The following is a 24194-nucleotide window of genomic DNA, read 5'->3' as shown; positions in this document are numbered from 1 at the left end:
GGAATGGTGTTTTGGAACTTTGTCGATTGTCTCTTCAAGTGTTTCCCAAATTTTGTCAGCTGATTCTGATTCTTTTTTGTTTGATTCATTTGTGGGAGCATGGAAATTTAGAATCGTATAAGCCTTATTCATAGTGTAGAAAGACAGCATTGACATTCTTCCACAACTTGAAGAGAAATCCAAGATTGAATCGATCATTTTCTTGTTGACAATAAAGCAAGTGCCTAGATGTGGTATATTTACTGTGACACTTTTGCCAGGTGTTCCTTTGAATATTCTAAAGCCTTCTCATTCAAAACAACATTCATCTGTGAGTCTGGTCTCCTGTACAGCTGATATCATTACATTTTTCCCTCTTAGTATGTCTAGCGTTTGTTTCAATATTCCAACTTCAAGAAGAGAGTTTATATTTACGGTTGCCAAGAAAGTCTTATGTTTCTTATGACATGATGATTTATACTCCCCAGAATCCGCAGATCTACTTGTCCCATGAACGGGAGTGGATTGGTTACCACCTGGGGTATGTAATCCAAGAGGTTGTGTTTCCATCAAGAAAAGAGAATAAAAATAAAAATAAGGAAATTTTGGGTTATCCCGAAGGATAATGGGGTTTCGACTAATGAGGTAGTGAGCCCCACAGTGTGTGAAATTCAGCCACCCATTCTGGGTCAGACGCTGTTTGCAGCCACTCATTCTGAGACAGACGATCGAGTTTACTAGTTTTGGTCCATTCTGGCTATTTCATTTCACCATCACCCATATCTGAGAGATATTCCCCTATCCTCCACCTGGGGAGGCTCCCGATGGGGGACCAGTAAACCCCGCACATCATGTGTTTAGTGATGGTGGTTCCTCCGCCTTTTCTGCCGTTGAGGTGTCACTAATCACCCTCTTCCATCTTCCAGGCCGTTGACCATCCCAGATGAGAGGTATAAGTTGGGAAATGAAAGACCCCTAGCCCTCAAAACCTAACAGCATCAGGGTCTGTTTTAAGTAGTTTTCGGAGATGGCACATTGTCATGTTTCACAGGATGTCTGGTTGTGCCCACAATTAACAAAACTCCAATTGCCCCAATTGATTGTTGAATGGCTCAAGTCTCCTCCAACAATTACAGTACAATTGGGGAAAAATTTTGAACATGGCTAACGTTTGCAGCAACCGTATACACATATTTGAAAAACATGCAAAAATCAGCCAACTGGTTGTATAGGTTTTCTATATACCTTGACCAGGTTTCGTCACCTCTAAGGGTGACTTCATCAGAAGGTAAGGTAATTACATGAAGAACATTTCGTCAAAGATGTACTGTCTGACAGTCAGTCTCCTCGCACCACACCGGAGTTACTTATGTTTTAATGTTTGATCTTTTGAATAACATTATGGTTCATATTTTAATGTATGACCTGAGCAACACAGCTCTTATATCACTGTATACCTTTGACTATATGTTCTTCATGTAATTACCTTACCTTCTGATGATGAAGTCACCCTTAAAGGTGACGAAACCTGATCAAGGTATATAGAAAACCTATGCAACCGGTTGGCTAATTTTTACATATTTTTCACAATTGGGGAACTTAAATAGGGAACTTCTATACACGTGAAACGAGTTTACCTTCAAAGTTTTCAGTTATATCAGGAGGTGAGCCTGGTGGTCAATAGGAGGATACAGTTACAGTTTTAAGACCACACCTGATATAGAGTCTTGCCAATACAATCTCAAGTGCAGTTTCAATTTCTATCTGGATGGATTTGCATTTCTTGCCAACTACAACAAATACACATCTCCATTTCCCATAATCCTATCCTTTAAGTATCCACTCAAATTTACCCCAAAAATCTCACTGCTACCAACTTCACATTTTGACCAGCTTTCTGTACTTAGTATAATATCAATCTTACAGCATTTCAGGAGTGCTTCAAACTCTGGCATTTTGTTGCCAATACTTCGACAGTTTAAAACAAAGATTTTAATACTCTTGCTGTTTGGGGCATTTCTTTGGATTTTACACTAATACTTTCAGGTCTCCAACAGCTGTTGCTATCTGGAATGGATGGAGAGGGAAAAAAGGGGGGGGGGGGGGGGGGGTCAGGTACCTGCTATGGCTATGGATGACTAAGCTGTATGGAAATCTGAAATTTAATTCGAGTCTCTGATGATTATAGTCTGAATTTTCAACAACGACATTAGCATGGAATTCAGCATATGCAAGTGCATCTCACTGGCACTAAGGAAAGGCAAATTCTCAAAAAGTATTCTAGGACAAACTGTCATGCACCATCAGCCAGAAGGCTGTAAATACCCAAGAATATTCCAGCTGGACAACAACATGCATGGGCATGTAAAAAATGTGATCATCAAAGAGAAAATAAACAGGTCACAAAAAATTTGAAAAGTGCACAATCATCCCCAACCATCAAGGCACTCAATACCTGGGCCATTATCATCATCAATCCACTGCACACATTGTGGGATTGACAAAAGTAGAGTAATGTATTCTGAGCAGAAAAATAAGAAAACTTATGACAATTCACAATGCACTCTACCCCTGCAAGTGATGTCGACAGGGTGCACTTGCCCAGAAAAGCATGTGGTAGAGGATTCCTGCAAGCAAGGTAGATAATGGAAGAAGAGAAGTATGCATTGACGGACTATGTGGAAGACTGCAAAGAGTCAGCTCTGACTGAAGCCAAGAGCTGAAAATTTCTCAAGGTACTGCAAACTAAGAATCAATACTGGATAGCTGTATTCCAATGGCGACTGGCAGTCTGCACAATAAAGCAATGCATTAGTAGTTTTTGGAGAAGATTGTAGTCAAAATAGATAAACAAAAGACTAGTCTTGGCTGACCAATGGAACCCTAAAAAAAGAAACTGAAGGACTGATTCCTCAGGAAGAAGCCTTCAGAAATGATACCATCAAAGCCAGAGTTGAAAAATCAGCAAAAGACTCAAAGTGCATACTCTGCAATGAAGCTGACAAAACAACTGACCAAATTTTGGGCTTTTGCAAAATGATCACACAGACTGATCTGTACACAAGCACAATGATGTGGAATGAATGATCTGCAGATTACCATCTGTCAATGCAAGCCACAAAAAATACTAGAGAGTGAATGTGGCAAATTACTATGCGATTTTCAGCTTCAGATCAAAAAAATGCACGAACACAATACTGAAACTGTGCAGAAGAGTACAGAGCACATCACTGACATTGACACCTCTGGTAATAGCAGAATCGACAAGAAACGAACTTTAAAAACTTACCTGATATGAGGACTTGCAAAACAAACTACAACTACTCCAATGTAAACCAGTAAGAGTGGTTGCACTGGTTCTCGACACACTGGGAGCAGTGCGGCACTTGGAAACCACTGGCATTGGTAAAATATACATCTGACAACTACAAAAGGCCACCTTACTGCAAAAATTATACACACAGCCCTAGACCCCTGTGGAACTGTCCGACTAGAGATAAAATATGAAATACAGCATCATGAACTTATTTGCCATCTTTATGGTTATTGCCATGTTTATGTTTATATATGGTTGTATATAATAAATCATCTAAACATATTCTCTTAATTATTTGTTTCAATGTTTTTATCCAATTCAACCTTTGTGTGAAACAGGATTCCATTACTTAAAAATAATTATCAAATCACTGTCATTAATTGATTGGTGGTCTGATTACCTTAGATGGTCCAAGTCCTGAGATTTTGACCTTGCTAACATCATAAATGTTGCAGGCAAAAGGGCTACCTCTCACTGGTTCCCCATCCAGCATTACAGACACACTATGCCGTCCTGTAAATGTGCAGACATTTATCAGAATTGTCAATGCCAAAGTACAGAGTGATTTACAAGTGTCTGGCAGTTACCCGATATTCTTTACTTACCTACTTCAAGTGGGGTGAATTCTGCAATAAATTTATCTGTCTTTGTCACTCTGGCAGTAGTAGTCTGTCCTGAAGGGGAAGCAATTGTGACATCACAAGTGCCCAAGTCAGCAGACGGTAACTGAGGATCGACAATGAGAACTGCCGAGCGACCGAGGGGAGACATTTTTAATGCAGAACCTGACACCAGAATTTGGCTGGAGTCAAGAATCTTGCAGGTAAACGGAGAACCTGCCACAGAGAAGCAAATAATGAGGCACATTTCAGATTTTTCACTAAAACAAAAAATTCCAGTTGTGAAGCAGCTCAAGCTGACTGGCATACCAGGAGACCAACTGATTTACAGTTATGTAAATAGTACTCATGCACAAATCACATGCTAGCTAATTTGGCACGACAGAGTTGAACAATAGATGATCAAATTAAAATGCATCACAATTTGACAGAGCCTAAACATCACACTAAGGTAGCTGGAAGACAGGGAAAGACAACAAAACACCATTTTGGCTGGAAGATTTTTGTGGTTATTTACAGTTTATTCAATTATATGAGAGAGTAACATAAAGCTTTGAAAAACACTGGGTTATGTACCTTTCTGAGGTAAAAAGCAGCAGCATCCAACTGAATCTACATTTCCAGCACTGTGTCAACATTAGAAGCAGTGTGACGGACTACACTCTTGTGCTCAGGATTCAGGCACGAAATGGGAGGAAATGACAATTTTCATGTCACTTCCATCATCTAAAGTTTTTTTCTTTATCAGTGTCCACTCTTATTACTTCCCTGAAATTGCTCTCTTTCAAATATGTAATGGGCAGCAAAATGAAAAGGAGGCAGATGGAAAAGTAAATACACTTCATTATTTCAAAAAGTAATTAACATAACTGTCACAACATTTCTCCTACTGTGAGCCGCAGTAGTCAATGCCTTCATGGAAAAATGTTGCAGTTGCCTGTGGAACCATAAATGTATTCAGGTCCATAGTCTTCTGCTCACTCAAGTCAGTGAAATTACCTGGCATACAGGGTGGTTCAAATATTGAGGGCATAATTTGAGGTACGTACTACCACGTGTAAACGAAGTTCATCACAACACTCAGTTTCCAAGCCGCGGGCTTCAAAACCAGGAATGTTTTTCTTCTAATAGGTGCTTGCTGTTGCAGACAATATTAATAGGACAGCTGGTTTCTGAGATGAAGGCTACACTGAATGCTGTGTCTGATATTACACACACAGTGAAACTCCACTTTTAAACTTTTCGAGGGACTTTTAAAAAGTATGATGAATACTGCGGAAAAATGTAAAATGTGGGAAATAATGTTTTTAGCAATAAAAATTACACATAGGATCCACCTTTGTATTTTCACAGTTTATGTATGGTGTATGTACATAATAGGCATCAAATCATTGTCAGGGACTTTTTTTATTAGCTAATAAAGGTTTATTACCTTATAAATAGTTATTATCTACTAAAAACTGCTGATTAACTGGAACTGGTAATTGTCTGGCAAGTAGAAACGTCTGACTTAAATTTATACAACATAATCGATGTTTTTGGAAAGTCTGCAGCTGTCATTCACTATTTAAATAATAAAACACTGCACCAGTTACGTATTTTTTCATGCTTAGTGTGAGGCATTTTGTGAATTTTTTCTCATTGTCAAGTGCAAAGACGTATTTTGTGTGTGGTGTCTGATTAAGTGTCATTCTGTATCTCTTGCATTGTAGTCATCTTTTTGAGGTTATAAGGTAATGTGGCTCCTCAGTTGTACAGAAAATCACACATATGCAAACTATCACTCACACTGTCTGTCTGTGAAACATCACAAAAAATACATACATAAATACTGGACATGGCAATGAGAATAAATTCTTGAAACACGTATTGCTAAGCATGAAAAAATACTTAACTGGTGCTGTGTTTAAACAAAAAACATCTGAGTAACGCAATGTCAGTGAAGGTGTCAATTAGCACTAGAAGTGGCCAAATGACAAAACATACTAAATATGGTTCGACAAAGGTGTCATGATGATCACAACAATTGTGAAGCTATGCATGTGTAGTAAATGGAAATAGTTGTAACTGTCAAGATATCTTTATTCGAACGAACCTAGTTACTCCCATCAGCCACTGAATCAAGTCGACCTTGGCAGTGGCACGAGATGTGGTACGAATTGTTCCAACTTTTACTCATTTCTCATTTCAGATCCACTGAGTACAGCATCCTGGTGTCAAGATATTTAACCTGTAAATCTGTAAACACCACCTTGGTGGCCAAAACTATGCCAGCATCTTTTTATGTCAATTATGTGAGTTTTTTCTCCACAATCATTTTTCATAAAGTGTAAATCGTGGGAAAATTATAAAATATGTTAACACAAAATCAGGTGTGAATTAAAACTGCGGTCATATGAAATTTGATGGGAGCAAATGTCATAAATGGTGGGGAAACTTTACTTACGGGAAGGTAAAAATGGTTTTATACTGTATATTCGAATCAAGTGGTGCCAGAATTGCACTTTACATACGGTGACCTGGACATCAATGCTGTACTGGCTCATCTTGCATATTGGCAGAGCTACCCATTGCAAAGATGCCCAGATCGAAAGACATGTGAATGTTTCCACTGGCACGTGTGCACTCGTGCGAAGTTTCAGTTTCCCGGTTTCGATGGGGATGATCGCGACCCACTACTTGCAAGAGCAACAGATGTGCTCTTATCATTTGCAAAGTGTAAAGGCTCTGTTACCAGTTCATTACCCTCCACAATTTATGTTCTGCCAGTGGTTCTGGCAGCAGTGTGCTACAAATGACACCTTCCCAGCCTCAGAATTATTCACAGACAGCGACTGCACGGTATCCACACTAACCCGATTTGAAACCTACATATTTCCAGTTGTGGGATGATTTAAACTCATTAATATATTTACCTCTGATGCCCCACAGGGAACCCCTTCGGAACTGAATTGTGGCAGCTTGTGAGGAAATATGCAATACTTCTCGGATAATGTCCTCAGGGCCATGGGACATTGTGTGGCCTGTATTTGTGCAGGAGGGACATTGTGAACATCTTCTGTAAAAGCAATAACCAGTGGAAAGAAAAATGTTCCGCAAAATATCGCCGATCTAAAGACCTTACTTCAGAAACAGCTATTCCAGATAAATGTTTTAATGAACTTTTTGTACTGTATACATATTGGAACACATACCGGAATTTACATTCTCTATTTCTGAAACAAAGTGTATATGGTAATGGAAAGTCCTTGGTAAAATATAAGTGGTGGGAGGAGTGAAGCGGTGAAAGGACTAGCAGAGATTTTCAGAAAGATTGAAGAATGTGTCACAAGGGTGGCTCCTCTTTATGTAGTTCAAGGAAGTTTATGTTCGGGGTACGATCCAGATGGCAAACATTGTGCACAGCCATTTAAGTTGAACACATTGTGCTCAGCGGTGTGTTCCTCACATGGGTGGCCATCTCTGCTTTTCGCTACAGTTACACAGTTGCCCTTCGACCAGGCAGACAGTTGAATAATGGTAATATCTAGAGAAGAAGTTTGTTCAAAAGTTACAGCAAAGCTGCCATGTGATATTACTGCTTTTACAGGATATGCCTGGGACAGGGCTAGAATAGTATATGGTGAGTTGGTGTACAGGGCTAGTGACCCATATGTCAAGGGGTAGGGAGTAGGTGTGGCACAAGGATGAACCAGGAGAATTCATAAGTTGGGTTGTTGTTTGTTGCTGTGGTCTTCAGTCCTGAGAATGGTTTGATGCAGCTCTCCATGCTACTCTATCCTGTGCAAGCTTCATCTCCCAGTGCCTACTGCAGCCTACATCCTTCTGAATCTGCTTAGTGTATTCATCTCTTGGTCTCCCTCTACGATTTTTATCCTCCACGCTGCCCTCCGGTACTAAATTGATGATCCCTTTACGCCTCAGAACATGTCCTACCAACCAATCCCTTCTTCTGGTCAACTTGTGTCACAAACTGCTCTTCTCCCCAGTTCTATTAAATAAATTGGGTGGGCAATGGAAAACCACTTTCTGAGAGGTGGAAAACCTCTTATGTCACAACTACGCTCAATTGGTTGCCACATGGGTGATACTCAGGTGGAAGACCTTCCTTATGCACCCATCCAGCATATTCTATTCCAGTATTGTCAGTGGTGTACCCCTACCGTTGGTGGCATATCCTATTCTATCAGAGGCAGAGCTGTGAGTGAAAACTGAAGTCGTATCATAGAGTAGGTCTGATGGAACTTTTGAACTGATTTTTATATGGGCACTATCACCAACCAGCTGCTTACAATAATGAACAGCAACCAATAAATCTGTGCCATATGGATTCCCTCTCCCAGCTTCTCTGAATAATTTATACGGTAATAGTTCACAGCATATCCTTCGATCCCACAATACTGCTGGTCTAAGGAAAGTTTAATCTATAGCAGTTCTGGTTAGATTCTGTATGGATGGACTGGAAAGGAGCTGGACCAAATGATAATACAAGCCTGGGTGTTGAATAGACTACAGATCACCTCACAGACGCTAGCTTGTGCCCAGCTACATGAACTGTAAAAGACCTGGCGAGTTACTGTACCTACTGTAGCAAAATATTTGTCAGAAGATTTTTAATTTTAAACAGCGCCCCTTTATCAATTTTGCATCCTATTGTGGAAAATTATGGTTTTACGTAAATACAATGTTATATTGTCTGTTCAATGGGCGTCTGACTTTGGAAATAAATAATTATGAACTTATCTTTGCCACACCAAGAATCTGAGGGGTGAAAGGAATGGGAGCAAGGGAGGGAGGGACTGAGAGAAGGTGAGATGGAAAAGGGGGGGGGGGGGGGGATGACCGCTGCATTGAGGATATGCATACTAAAAAACCTACATGCTGCCACTCGCCAGTAAACTGAAGTAAATTGTTTCTTTCTCCCACCCAGTCATTCTCCCTATTGGAGGATTTGCATTTTTTGAGTCATGTAGTGGTATTCTACAACTGAATATATTTATAGTGAGCATTTATATTAGACTGCAGTAAACATGGTGTCATGAGCTAATCTATGACACAGCATAACACATAAGAAGTGCTTCGATTATTTATAAGGGCTATAAAACAAAATATATTTTTGCAGCTGGTATTATTGATATCTGGTATTGTAATAAGTAATATGCAATGCTGTATGACTAGGGCCTCCCATTGGCTAGACTGTTTGCCCCATTTCGGCGACTTGCACGTCGATGGGGGCAGAAAATCTCCAACCCAGCTGGGAACTGAACCCGGGCCCTTGGGACTGACATTCAGTCGCACTGAGCACTCAGCTACCGGGGGTGGACATAATAACAAATGTAAACTGCAAAATAACTTACAGAGTAACTTACCTGGAACAGGCTCACCATTGAATCGCACACTCAGACTATGTGGAGCAGCTTCCTGGGGTTTAAAGTTCACCCTGAATTTGGCGTTTCCCTCAGACTGAACATAGTTTGGTACATTCCTGCCATTCACAGAAACAATTATTTCCAAATTTCCTGCTCCAGCTTGGCTAGCATTGACTGTAACGTATTAATTTCCTTCCATGAACATGTATACAAACAAACATTTAAAGCTCTTTGAGCCTGTCTGAAGTGTAATTTATGAAAATATTATTATTATTTTCTTTATGTTTATTTGTATGCAAGGTACTTACTGCTAAAAAACACAGGTTTCCCTACTATTCCAGAATTTATGTCCGTCACTCTGACTTTTGCAGCATCATATGCCTTCACAAGAAAAGGACTTCCCTCCACATGTACATTGCCCAGCTTTACTTCAACACTGTGGTCACCTAAAATACATGCAAATTTCATCACATGGGTCTGAAATATCAGTACATATTACAGTACAGTTTTCCATAATTTTGAGAAGTTATTCTGAAATGCACATAATCAACATATCCCTTGTTATCTATTACTTATTCTTCAAGGAAAATGGTTGCAAAGTTTACGCAAAAACATCATTCCTAGTCAAGAGTGTTGATTTGTTTTCAATACAGTCTTCCTTAGTTTATGAAGGGTTGTAATTCAGTGTATGGTATTAGCTATGTAAGTTTTGTAAATGAAATTAAATTATTGCCTCCCAATGTGTGGCATAATCAAGGGTGAATTGTATTACAAGTTACATGTCACACATACAAATCATAAGACAATTAAAACTCACTTAAAAAAATATGTATTCACCCTGGACAGTAAAACATTCTGCTTATGTCAGTGATAGACACCCAGAAGAGCTAAAAACTTCAACTGATTAAGCAAAAAGTAATAACTTGAATACACAGTTTAAAGTTCCACAATAATATTTAATAGTTCTTTATGAAATAGCTTTCAGGTTCTTGGGCCATCATCAGATAACTCAACACTAAGAGGTAGGTCACAACTTCAGTGACAATTCTTAGCTGTACAAATATTGTTTTAAAAGATGTGAGACTTTCGTATCTGTATTGATATAAAACACAACCATAATGTAATACCTAAAGAGACTATGAACAAATAAATCTTATATTACAATACCAGTACATTCAAACATTAAAACTGCACGGAGAAACTGGTGAATCTGTGGATCTGCAAACAGGTGGAAAATGAAAGGGGAGGGGGGGGGGGGGGGGAGAAATCTATGGAATGTGGGTGTGGAACAGTTATAAGAAGCTTACTATATGATGAAACAATGGAAAATCCAGGTCAGAATAATGACAATATTCTGAAAAGACATGAGAGAGAGAGAGAGAGAGAGAGAGAGAGAGAGAGAGAGAGAGAGAGAGAGAGAGAGGAGGGGGGGTATATGCATGTTGTCTAATTTCAAAGAAGACCTTCTGGCTGAAAGCTAACTTGTTTGACAGCATTATTATGTGATGGTGAGGGAAATAACTAACTGCTGATACTTTAATAAGTGTGAGTGATGGAACTGTGTTTGGTCATTAAGGACCATGTCAGGATTCACCGATTGGTGTTTATTAATGGCCAGAATTTCAAGTAATGTTAGTTTTCTACCATTAGTTCCTCTATGGAGAGCATCACATTTCACATCATATCAATGGCATTCATGCAGAAGACATTCAGAAAAGGTGGAATCTTTCTTTGTCAGTCTCCAACTCATTTCATGAGCAGTCAGTCTTGTAGTTAAAGCCCTACCTGATTGACCCACATACAATTTGCCACACACATTGTAGAAAATTCTCTAAATTCCACTCTGTTCTAAAGGTGGAATATAATCTTCACAGTTGAACAGAAGATGGACAGCAGTATTCCTAGTGTGCATTTCATACAAAATTCAGGTCCTATTATGAGCTTGTACGTACACCTTCAGATAGGGTGTTTTTCCAGTTAACAAACAAATTTCTTTAGGATATGTACCGACAGTGGCTGCCTATACCTATACACAACAGAGAACTATAGTCAAAATTCTATAAGCACATACAAAATTAACTTATAGCCAGTACCTACTAACGTAATACATTAATGTAATTCTTCTCATAGCTTAAAATCTTTGTTAAAATGTACATTAAATAAACAGATGAAAGATATTTAAGCTACAGAAATATGTGGTAAATGCTGGCTGAAGGTGATACAACAGAGAACATACACTAAAATGACACACATTTTTGGAGTTGGATAACCAGTTAGAGGTTAATGAATATTGCAGAACAGAATCGACGTGAATTTAAGTACAGTGATTACAGTTCGTGTACAATCCAACAGCCACCTGCCGGTAAGATGGTCTCAAATACCCACAACTCTATAGTATGGCAAAGCACAATTGCAGCTTAGAGGTATTAATAATGACTGACAATAAGTATAATGTACATTTTCTGCACATGTATACAGTTACTCTGCAGTTGAGATCTATATGGCTAAGTCACAAGAGCTTTAAAAATAAATAACTCAAAATATCTTAAGGCATTCCTTGTAATGTTAAAAAATAATGGTCCTGTGTGCTGTACAATTGTATGAGGCTTAGTTCATGGTTTAGATGATACCCTTTGTGAAACATCCATGTAGGGAAGTTGAGCACAGTTATGTTCTCGGAGGCAAGTACGTAAACAATACATACCAACATCTACTGGAGTGAACTGGACCGAATAATGACCACCACCCTGGGCATTTACATTAACTGGCAATATTCTCCTTGAAGGACCAAGCACTTGCACTTCTGGCTGACCCAAACTTGCATCTGCTTCCACACTGAAATTTGCATCTCGAGCCACTGGAACCTTCTCTAAACCTTCTCCTGACAGCACCACCCTAGCTGCCTCAAGTACTTGGCAAGAAAAAGGGCTACCTAAAACAAATTTTAAAAAAAATTAAGTAAAATGTTATGTGAGAAAATTATTTACAGACCTTTTACTAGCAAACTGAAATACATTCACCCATCTCTAATGAAATTTAGCTGTTAACATTATATTGGATCAAAAAGTTTGGATACTTATTTGATTATTAGACTAAATATCCATGTTACTGTTACAATGGGAATGCACTAACTAATGAAAACTTGTATTAGATATACATAAAACATTATACTGTAGCTGGTCAGTGACACACTAATTTTTTAGAACAGAACATGATATAAAAACGAAGTTACCACCCAATCCAATGAAATTTTGCACATAGAACTAATTTTTTATTTTCATTTAGTTCAAACAGATGGTATAGTATGGTATAGTATAACTCATTCATATTCAGATGTAAAATATATATAATGGATAGTTGTTTCATACAGAGGGTTGTAATACTAAAAATGTGTCAAACATATTTCAATATTCTGAAAAACGTGTAATAATAGTGATAATACTAATCATCAATTTTCTACAATCACTTATATAATTTATAATCTCAATTATCAAAATTATAAATCACACATAAAATTGCCTTTGTTTGTACAGAATGATTACAAAGAACATCTCTGTGCAGCTAAATACATCACTGATCTCTCTACCAACTTACCACATTTTCAGTAGTTGTGAGAAAAGTTTTGTAGTGTGTGGTAGAGCCAACATGATGTTAAGGGAGATATATTTATTGAAAAGTATTTGTAATTCAAGATTTTCTGTGTTATGGCGTGTTGAAACATTAGCTCAAAAGAGGAAAATAATTATGAGAAAATGTTTTGGAACATATCATTTCTAAAGTCAATGCATCAACACGTACCCTCAATCATGACCCTGGTGCCTCCTCTTTAAACAGGGAACATACTTCTAGAGATACTATACCATTAAGAAATACTGCAAAATTAGAAAGAAAAGATAAAGATAAGTAGTAAACAGTTTTTTTCAACTTTTGTGAATTTTTATGCCACACAACATTAAATCACTATTATTGTGTGTTCTCAGAGAATAAAAAATTACTCACACAGACAACAAGACTGTTCACCACTGAGGTTTGCTTAACATTTTCTAAAATAATTTTATGTTCCTTTGTAAAAGAGTAGGTCAGAATATAGTGACATCAGCCAGAATTCAAAACAAACACACATTAACATGCTGTAAATGTTGCAGTAACACACTCCGCCATTGCCAACTTCAAGGTATTAGTCTGTGTTGCACTAAAGCCACAAAAACATGACTGCTGTCATTGTTACACCCACCAAATGTGTATTACAAAGTGTAATTCAGTTTCTGCAGACAGAAGGGAATAGTGCGGCAGATATTCATCGGAGAATGAGCCAAGTGTATGGTGATAACTTCATGGTGTTGTGCATAAATGGTGCCAAAAGTTTAAAGAAGGCCGATATGACATGCATGATGAAAGCGGCCAAGGACGCAAGTCTGTTGTTACAGCCAACCTTGTTGAACGAGTTGACAGAACGGTTAGAGAAAATCATAGTTTCACCATAACTGCTTTGTCTATGGAAATTCCGGAACTTTAAAGATCTGTCATACACTCTATCATTATTGAACATTTAGGATATTAAAACCTTTGTGCTCGTTTGGTTCCAAAAATGTTGATGGACACCCACAAAAGTCACCGAATGGTGTCAACTTTACATTTTCCTTGACCGTTATCATGATGAAGGAGAGAACTTTTTGAAATAAATTGTAAATGGAGATGAACTTGGATCCAATATGACACACTGGAATCAAAACGACAATCACAACAATGGATGCACCCAAATTCACCAAACAAACCAAAAAAATTCAAACAAACATTCAACAATGGAAAGGTTATGGCTACCATGCTTTGGGACCAAAAAGTTGTGTTGCTTTTAGAGTTTAAGCAGCCCGGAACCAGTATCAATGCAGTTGCTTACTGTGAAACTTTACAACACTTGCGGAGAGCCATTCAAACCAAACGAAGAGGAATGCTGACTTCAGGAATAATGTTGATCCATGACAACATTCGTCCACACACTGCTGCACAACCCAACGGCTCCTTGAACAATTTCAATGGGACATTTTTGATAATCTTCCATTGAATCCCTACACAGTGACTTAGGAGTGTAGCATTTTCAAACCAACGAAGATCTTCAAAACAATGTCAATGTTCATTTGATATCATTGGCGGCAACATTTTTTGAAGAGTGTATTGCTAAGCTTGCCCACAGATATGATAAATGCCTCAATATTTTCGATGATTATGTAAAAAAGTAACTATATGTGTACAAAACTTTTGGTAATAAAATAATGGTTTTCTATGAACTTTTCTTTTATTTATAGCCTACTGGAGGTCAAAAAACGGCCCTCGTACAATTTGTGACATGACAGCAGCAACAACAACAAATAGGCTCAAATCCCAGCAGTTAAGTACAGTTACACAATTTTTAAACAGTACCACAATTTTAAAATTACTTTTTGTTCATTATTTTACATGCAAAGAATAAAAAAGTAATCAGGGCCACAAAAGAACCAAGCTTAGAATATAAAAAAACAGGATTAGTATCTATTGCACATGGGAGCATTACAAAACACAATTAAACAAGAAGCAGAACTAATTGAGCTTGCAGAATTGGCTAATTCAGATATGAAAAACATATTTGTAATGATCAGTCATTTCAAACCACTCAACAATCAATGTTAAAACATGAAGAGCATTCAAAAAGACATTGAACAATCAGCCAACTACAGAAAGCCTTGAACAGTCTATAGACAAGAAGATTTGAAACCTCAAAACTCAACGCAAAATATGGACAGGAAAATTACAATCTTAAACAGTCTGTGAGTGGAAAGAAAGAAACACCATCAAATGAAATTCGTATTCTTAGAGGTCAGAGCAGAATTATTAGAAAACATGGATGAAGTAAAATGTAAGCTGAGCAATGAAATTAGATTTGTAATGGAAAAATTCAGAGAAGACAGAAATGATGACAAAATTAACATTGAGAATATTCATCCTGAAAATAAAAATGTAACTGAACAAGGAATTGTTTTGCGAAGCTGAAACACTGTCATTAATTTTAAAGACTAATTTGTACAGAGAAAATGTAATCAATCCCTCTAATAATGACGTGGGTGAAGTAGTTGATGTTAATAAGTAGACTAACATTTTTTCTTGTTTTGAAACAACTGTGCAATGAAAGAAAGTGAAAATGAGGTATCTCAATTGTCAGTAGCAGACTTGTGTGTTAATAAAGCGAATGTTGCCAAATCGTGAAATATTTGGTTCTATAGACCTACAGCCTGTGCTGAAAGTTTCAAGTTCCTCACTGAAGTGAGACGCTACCTTTTTTTTTATCTAGTTTACTGAACATATAATCACTCTGATGGTTGTAGTTGTTCTTTGTACTTTGGTAATTATTGCCACCACAATCACATCATGGTCACTGTTAACAGTTTCAATGTGGACATCATCAAAGAGGGCAGGTCTATTTGTTATCATAAGATTAAATACATTTCCATGGTTCCCATACTATCTGTTCTAGTAGTTTTCAGAGAAGGCACTTAGTATGTTTCACATGTCATCTTATTATGCCCACCACTAACAGAACTGCAATTTTCCCAATTGACTTGGATGATTAAAGTCTCTACCAATTATTACAGTATGATTGGGGAACTTACATAAAAGTTAACTAAGGTTTTCTCTAAAGTTTTTGGTTACATCAGGAGGCGAGTCTGGTGGGTAATAGAAGGATCCAATTATCATTGTGTGTTCACCCCTAATGCCGAGTCTTGCCCAAAAAATCTCGCATGAAGCTTCAATTTCTGTCTCAGTGAATTTGAGTTTTTTGTCTACTGTGACAAGTACTCCACTTCCATTTCCCATTTGCCTATTCTTTCAACATGCACTTAAATTTTCCCCAAGAATCTCGCGGCTATCAATTTCATGTTCTTGCTGAGAATTTCATAATTTTGAACTGTCATGTGAAAGAAAAGTTATGGTTGTTCTTACTCAAAAGGTATACAATTTTATTTTGACAGTAGACCAAAAATTAATTGTAAAGTAAGAGGAGCATTAGGTATTGTTAATGGAATAAAAGGGAAAAGGCTGTACTAAGAAAAAGAATGAAAAAACCAAGAGATAAGTTACGTATCAGGAAAACAACAGTGATGTTCTGAAATTTGTCTCTTACAGAAAATTCAAAGACTTTTTCCAATCCATTATTCACATCATATTGTTGGTGTAAAATGTTCAATTAAAAAAAAGGTAAATGTTTGAATGTGGTTTGTTTCACATCGTAGTAGATAATCAAATGATCCAATGGGGACAATGAAACATATTTAAGTGGATTTTCTCCCTTTACTACACTACTACTCCTTAAATATCTCATTTTTTCCCTTACTCTCAACTAATTCTACTTACATACAAAATGCATAGACTTTGTACATATATTTGCGAGATTATTATTTATGCTGTATTTTAAGTAATTTTATGAGTCCCTATGATTTAAAATCTGCCGATTCCAATGGAATTGTTAGTTTTCATTAAAAGCTTTTGCTTTAGAATAAATCAGTAGGTCAAGTTGGTCCATTAGGAGGTAATAGTAACAATAGTATGAGCTAATAACTATTTACAAGATGACTCAACTAATTAGAAAGCCTGAAGTTTACGCTTCCCCGTAAATAGTACACTTTTCCCAAAAACACATTAACAAAGTATTTAGTCACATTTAAAGTCTAGCCACACCAAACCAAAATGCACATCCAGTTAGACAGTGGGCAGGGGAGAGGTGGGGAGAGGGTGGGGGGGGAAGTACCTACTTCCCCCTCCACCACCTCTCCCATGACCTCTGTCTAACCTGCAGCACTGCAGTGTCCACCACCCCACCATACTATCCCTCCCCCTTCCCACCCCAAACTCCTCCTTACCACCACCCACTCGCCACTCCCATCATGCACTGGTGCTGCTGCTTGCAGTGTGGTTTTCCTGCCTGGGACTGCAGTCGTGTGTGAGAGTTGTGTTTGTGTTAGCGTGTGCATGTGCGTGTCAGTATGATCTTATTGTAAAGTTGTTTTTGTCATGTCATTTAGATTGAAGATGAACATATCACTAAATAAATATCTGACCCCTTACACCCCTTCCAGACAATGAATCCTCAGTCCACACTAAGTTAGCACCTAGATAACATCACCCTGTCAGTTACATGAAAGGTTGACATCTATCTTTGTAAAAGTACTTTGAGTCGGTGGGCAGCAGTCAATACAAGCACAACATGTAATAACATTTGTGAAAGTCCACACTTGCAAATCGTCACGGTAACTTATACAAGTAAAAAGTTTGCAACTACTATCCACTCTATAAACAGCTCTTTGTCAAAGTGTGGGTGAAATTCAATATCTTTTTAAATGTGTTCATAATTCACTCTGAGAACTGTGAGTAACTGGTTATTTTCTTATGAACCATGATCTGAGGAATGTTGGTGCGTATAAGAATTAGATTTTTGAGATTGTTATGGTCCTGAAGGTGGTAGGGCCTGACAGTGGCAGGGATAAAATACAGGGAGTGAAAGGCTATTTACAATTTATACACAAACCAGATGGTAGTTATCAGAGTCGAGGGGCATGGAAGTGATGCTATGGTTGAGAAGGGAGTGAGACAGGGTTGTAGCCCATCCCGGATGTTATTCAAACTGTATATTGAACAAGCAGTAAAGGAAACCAAAGAAAAATTTGGAGTAGGAATTAAAATCCATGGAGAAGAAATAAAGACTTCCAGGTTTGCTGAAGACACTGTACTTCTGTCAGAGAGCAAAAGACTTGCTGAACAGAATGCAAAGTGTCTTGAAAGGAGGATGTAAGACAAAAATCAACAAAAGCAAAATGTGTATAATGAAATGTAGTCGAATTAAATCAGGTGATGGCGAGGGAATTAGATTAGGAAATGAGACTCTTAAAGTAGTAGATGAGTTTTGTAATTTGGACAGCAATGCAACTGATGATGGTTGAAGTAAAGAGGATAAAAAAATGCAGACTGGCAATGGCAAGGAAACTGTTTATGAAGAAAAGAAATCTGTTAACATCATGTTGACACTTAAGTGTCAGGACATCTCTTTTTAAAGTATGGAGTATTGCCATATATAGAAGTGAAACATGGACAATAAACAGTTTAGACCAGATGAGAATAGGAGCTTTTTAAATGTGTTGCTACAGAGTAATGCTGAAGATTAGATGGGTAGATCACGTAACTAATGAGGTGGTCCTGAATAGAACTGGAGAGAAGAGAAATTTGTGGCACAACTTGACTAGAAGACAGGATCGTTCAGTAGGACATGTCTTGAGGCATCAAGAGATCACGGATTTAGTATTGGAGGGAAGTGTGAAAGGTAAAAATAGTAGAGGTAGACCAAGAGATGAACACACACAGCAAATGGAGAGCTGCGTCAAACCAGTCTTTGGACAGAAGACTGCAAGAACTACAGCAAAATGGAATTGTTTATAAAACATGTGGTACTGTTTGCCTGCTATTTATGAAATATGAACAGAAATTTACAGAAAATCATTCATCGTAAAAATGTTTGTTTAATTGGAATAAACGTGCAAATAAGTCAACCTTAAATAAATGGTGCTGCATCTGTTACTGTTCAACTTGGCTAAAAACCCAAAAAGTGTCCAGCAACAAACTACGAGTTTAATGTGTTACTGAGCATGAACATGCTGTAGATTTAAACATATTTACTTTGTTCACAAGATGTTGGTGATCCCAACTTGATATCTTACGTTCCATCTTATGTTAGCTCATGCCTCCTCATACTGTACCACATCATGTGCTGAATACAGAACATCTGCATCTATCACACAATGCATCTTCCACATATCCCACCAATGTAACTTATCAATGTGAGACCTGCCATCGACTGCTACCCTGCCTACATGTATAATTGTCAACCACGTAACGGTTAAGCCATTGTCATTCTGACAACAAAACTCAGTTTTATGGTTTGTAACACTGGAGATCCAGTTTGTGCTTGCTCACGTAACTGCTGATGACACAAAGCACAGTTACTTTGTCACTGCATTAAATGATCACATGGCCACAGAGGCGCAGGACATTCTAGCTTCGTCACTGAGCACCGATCATTACACAGCCATCCAGAATGCCTCAATCACCCACTTTTCGCACTCTGAGACAAAATTGCTATAGACGTTACTCTATACTGACGAGCTAGAGGATCACACACATTCGCTGTCAGTACACCACCCACGGAGCCTAGTAAGTAACACCATTAACAAGGACATCTTGTGGAATATCTGGCTGTTGCACCTTCCACCTGATGCGCAGAAGATAGTGACAGTACGCACCAGTGATCTCAGTACGCTCACACACACTGGAGATCACACCACAGAAATGCATCTGTCAACGTGTGTTGTAGCTGTTTGTCCACTGCCTCAAGCAGTTAATACCCTTGCTGTATTCCAAACACATATCACCAAACTTATTGCATAAGCCATCGCTTTGCAGACACAGCATTTGAGTTGCCACTCACGTCGCCACTGCTCTCCGAAGAAGTGGAACTGCTCGTGTACCAATGAAGAAATCTGTTGGTACCACAGATGGTCCAGTTCAAAGATGTGGAAATGCAGCCCTCCATGAGAAATGGGAAACACATTCAGAAGTTAGTAATGATGGCAACGGGCTCCCCAGAGAGCAGTCATCAACTGTTTGTCACGGAACATTATACAAAGCTTAAATCCTTAGTACACACAGGTGGTGATGTGTCCGTATATCCATCTGCCCACCCACCTCACCGCAACAGAGGGACTGCCATCTTTTTGCTACAGACAATTCCACCATTCTGACATATGATTATGTCACACTGGTACTGAATCTACGACTCTGTTTCAAGTTTGAGTGGCAGTTTATTGTGGCAGATGTAGAACACTCAATTCTCTGGGTAGACTTTTCCTATTCTGTGGACTCCCACTTGACCTCTGTCATCGTCATCTCCTCGATACTACCACCAACTTAGTTAGTCGTGGACATGTACACTGTGTAGATGACCACATTTCGACATTTCAGACAACCACAGATGATTCTCCGTTTGTAGATCTACTTAAGGAGTTCCAGAAATCAGTCGGCAATTACCTACACCAGCACTAGTTTAGCATTCGATTATGCACTATACACTGACAAAATGAGAACTGCTGGTTCATGCTTGACCTCATCATTTAACACCGCCGAAAGTGAAAGTAGCAAAGAGAAGTTGTCCTTCATGCTCACACAAGGAATCTGTTGCCTGTCAAGCACTAGGAGGGCATCTCCACTCCACAGTCTTTAAGAATAATGGATGGTGCCCATGTTTAAATGTCATGACTATCTACGATCCTTTTCTGGTACTGCACATTGGAGACTTTGCAATCAAAATCCACATCAAATGTATTTTTTCCACATCGGACGTGGTATGTGCATTCTACAAGGTAACTGTTGCCCCAGATGATATAGCTAAAACTGTCATCTGCACTCCAGACACACTGAATTTGCAAAAATGCCTCTCAGACTCTACAATGCTGCACAGACCTTTCAAACGGTTCATCGATAAAGTCATGTGCCACCTCAATTTTTGCTTTGTTTATACCAAGGAGTCTTAGTGACACCAAACTCAGAGACGTAACACTTACACAAAGTTTTTACTCACCGCTCATTCACTTGGATTACTTATTATACTGTCAAAGTGTGTATTTGGAGCAGCTAAGGTTAAATTCCTGGGTTACACCAGCATCACCCACAGAATATGGCCACCAGAGGTGAAAGTCAAGGTCATACCTATCTTGCCACATGTTTCAGAAATGAACAGGAGCATGTAATGGGACACCCTTTTCTATCATAACCCTTTTTTTTCTTTTAATAGAAGTAGCTGATATCAGGATTAATCCCGAATCTGGTATAGGAGAACATTCTTTGCTGTTTCACTGAAAGAATTTCATTTGATTCTGTATACGATGTTTTATATTCCAAGCTAAAATGTATAAAAAGAAATTAATTTGTTACATTCTGTAAGTATGGTTAAAATTACTCTTCTATCTGAAATTACGAAATTTCTGGCATATTTAAAATTCATATTACTAATTGCACAATCTAATGTGAACTATTAAATTTATTTCTGGATTCATTTAGAAAATAATGGGGTAAATATTCTACTTTTGTGAAGAAAGTTTGTAAACTCTTTTGCTTTGTAATTTCTTTGGAATATTGTTGACTACCGCAGAATGTAAGTAGTAGTGGGCATGCCTCTGATGGAAACGCATGTATTCTTCAATTTTGTCAGTAACTAAGTAATTGATAGTTTTATGAAAATGGAGATTGTGAAGTCAGTGTGACATAGAAGAACAGGATAAAATAAAAGAAAGTCATAGCAACAGAATGAATTTCACCAATTATTCAGCACAACAGGAACCCACACCAAAATAAAAATTACAGCCTCAAGCATGTACCCCAAATGCGAGAACTGCAGCCAACAATGAGATAAAGAAGATAAATAAAAAGTTTTTCTTTTGTATATCTTACACCTCTCAAAGCTTTCGAAACTTTCAGAGACAGAGAAATTTAATAGTGACCTGTGGGAGGGTAAGATTACAAACACAACCAGTTTTGTAACACCAAATAACATACAAAAGACACTAAACATGCAGTCGACATTATGATGAGACACTAGATACCTATAGTGATAGTGTTGAATCTTGCCTCTTCTGAACTTTTGTAAGCTGGGGCTGAAAGCTTTCAATTGTGCCTGTCTACAACTAATGAGGGTGGTTTGAAAATTTCTCAAAATCATCAGGAGAGGTCAGTTCTTGAGCAATGAGTTGTTCACGTGATATTGATTGGACTGTTGCCTGTAAACACATGCCACACCAGTGCTCTTGGAAGAGACTGTGGTGGTGATGTGGCTCTGTCGTTCTCGCGTAGTGATTTGCAAAGACGTAAAAAGTCAAGATTCGAGCAGTCATTACGTGCTTCGTAAAGAAACATATGAAAGCAAAGGGCATTCATTCATGACCATTTCCAGAATACACAGGGGGTCTCTGCTGCTTCGTATTCAACTGTTACCAAGTGGACAAATGAATTTAAATTTGGTTGGGAGAGGTTATATGATGATCCATGCAGTGGTTGGTCAAGATGTGTCACTACCCCAGAAATCATTGCAAAAGTTCACAAAACAGTCATGGAGGATTGTCAATTGATAGTGCGTGAAATTGCTCACACTTGCAGGATATCATCTGGAAGGGTATTTTAACTGAAGAATTAGAAATGAAAAAATGATCTGCAAGATGGGTGCCAAGACTCTTGATGTTAGATCAAAAATGCATGAGAATGGACATATCGAAACAATGTTTGGCCCATTTTTGAAGAGAAGGACAAGGTTTTTTGCATCATTTTGTGATCACATGAAATTTGGGTGCAGTACTATACCTCATAGACAAAACAACAGTCAGAGCAGTGGAAACATGCTGATTCACCTCCACCAAAGAAAGCAAATGCAATTCCTTTGACAGGAAAGGTCAAGGTCTCAGTGTTCTGGGATGCAAAGGGGATTCTTTTTGTATATTATCTCCTCACTGGGCAAACAATCACTGAAGAATACTATGCTAACCTCCTGGACAAATTGCAACAAAATATATGTGAAAAAAGGCCAGGTTTAGCAAGGAAGGAGCTCATCTTCCATCTAGACAATGTATTCCCACACACATGCTGTCGCCATGGCAAAATTATACAAACTAAGGTATGCTTTCAATCCTCAGCAGCTTTGTATCATGTGACTCTCCATATAAATAGGCACATGCAAACGCTATGAACTCAGTCTCCGACTCGCCTTGAAGATAGCTGGGAGGTTTCCAGCCGAAATATCGCAAGAAGAATTGTCGCTGTCCTGAGCGCACGCCCGAAAGATGATGAAACATAAGGTATGAATTTTGCCACACCCGGCTCATCCACCTGATATGGCTCCATCAGACTTCCGGGTCTTCACAAAACTGAAAATTTTTCTTCGCGCTACAATTTTTCTATGGAAATATCACAACAAGAACGGAAAAGGCAGGAGTGAGAAATCTCCATCTCCAGCTACCAGAATCACTTTTTTGTCAATATGGTCAGAGAAGAGCATACTTTTATGGCCCTGATTATCATTAAAACTTAGAAAGCATTGCAATTTGCGAACAATATAGGCTATAATGCCTATGCAATTGATGTAGCAGGATGTGTTATATAAAAATCCTGATAAGTAGAACCATGAAACTACACATATTATAGAAGTGGTTGTACGTGTTTATGTTCCCATGTCCTCCTAAACAACTCTATCAGATTCAACCAAAACTGGTACAGATATCACCACCGACCTCTCAAAGGACTAGGTGTAGAGCTGAAAAAGCGGCATAGCCTATGACCTACAAATAGAAAGACTATAATCATCCAGTATTCGAGAAAGAGTACTTAGTGACTTTCAACAAACTTTACACATACATTAAAACATTTGTTAATACTTTTCCTCACTCTCACCCCCCACAAAAAGAGAAATGTCAACAGTTTATCGCTTTCTACATTATCACTGCTTTTTAGTACACTATTTCCGACACGTTCAGGCAGTATTCACATGTGGCAACTATCATCCACAAAAACAACAATTCCAGGTTTCACTTGCAGACTCCTTAGTCCATGTTCTTTGACAACATTGACTTTGTGCAGGTTTTCTCGTGTTCTGTACCTTTTGTGAGTGCTCTGCAGTTTTGTAATTAAAAGTTGTTCTACAGAGTATACCTTCAACATATAAGAAAGGAGCAGAATACTGAATGTACTTCTGCAAAACTATATCATTGTACAACACATATTTCAGGAGACATAATGTCATAAACTCCGAGATGAGTGAAGAACTGCCACTTCATGCATGATGTTTTAATTTAT

The 24194-nt window shown here is 38.2% G+C and overlaps 1 protein-coding gene across 1 annotated transcript in view; it reads right to left on the bottom strand.

Annotated features, from left to right (window-relative positions):
• LOC126336284 (filamin-A) overlaps window positions 1–24194 on the bottom strand; it is a 1048954-nt gene that overhangs the window by 173872 nt on the left and 850888 nt on the right. The window contains 5 exon segments of the mRNA XM_049999806.1: window positions 3696–3808; window positions 3901–4131; window positions 9285–9458; window positions 9593–9730; window positions 11989–12216. Of these exon segments, the coding sequence (XP_049855763.1) occupies window positions 3696–3808; window positions 3901–4131; window positions 9285–9458; window positions 9593–9730; window positions 11989–12216 (884 nt within the window).

Source organism: Schistocerca gregaria, chromosome 2 (genome assembly GCF_023897955.1).
Source record: "Schistocerca gregaria isolate iqSchGreg1 chromosome 2, iqSchGreg1.2, whole genome shotgun sequence".
In the NCBI taxonomy this organism is placed as follows: domain Eukaryota; kingdom Metazoa; phylum Arthropoda; class Insecta; order Orthoptera; family Acrididae; genus Schistocerca; species Schistocerca gregaria.
The sequence above is the reverse complement of the archived record's forward strand: the minus strand, read 5'-3'. Positions and strand labels throughout refer to the sequence as shown.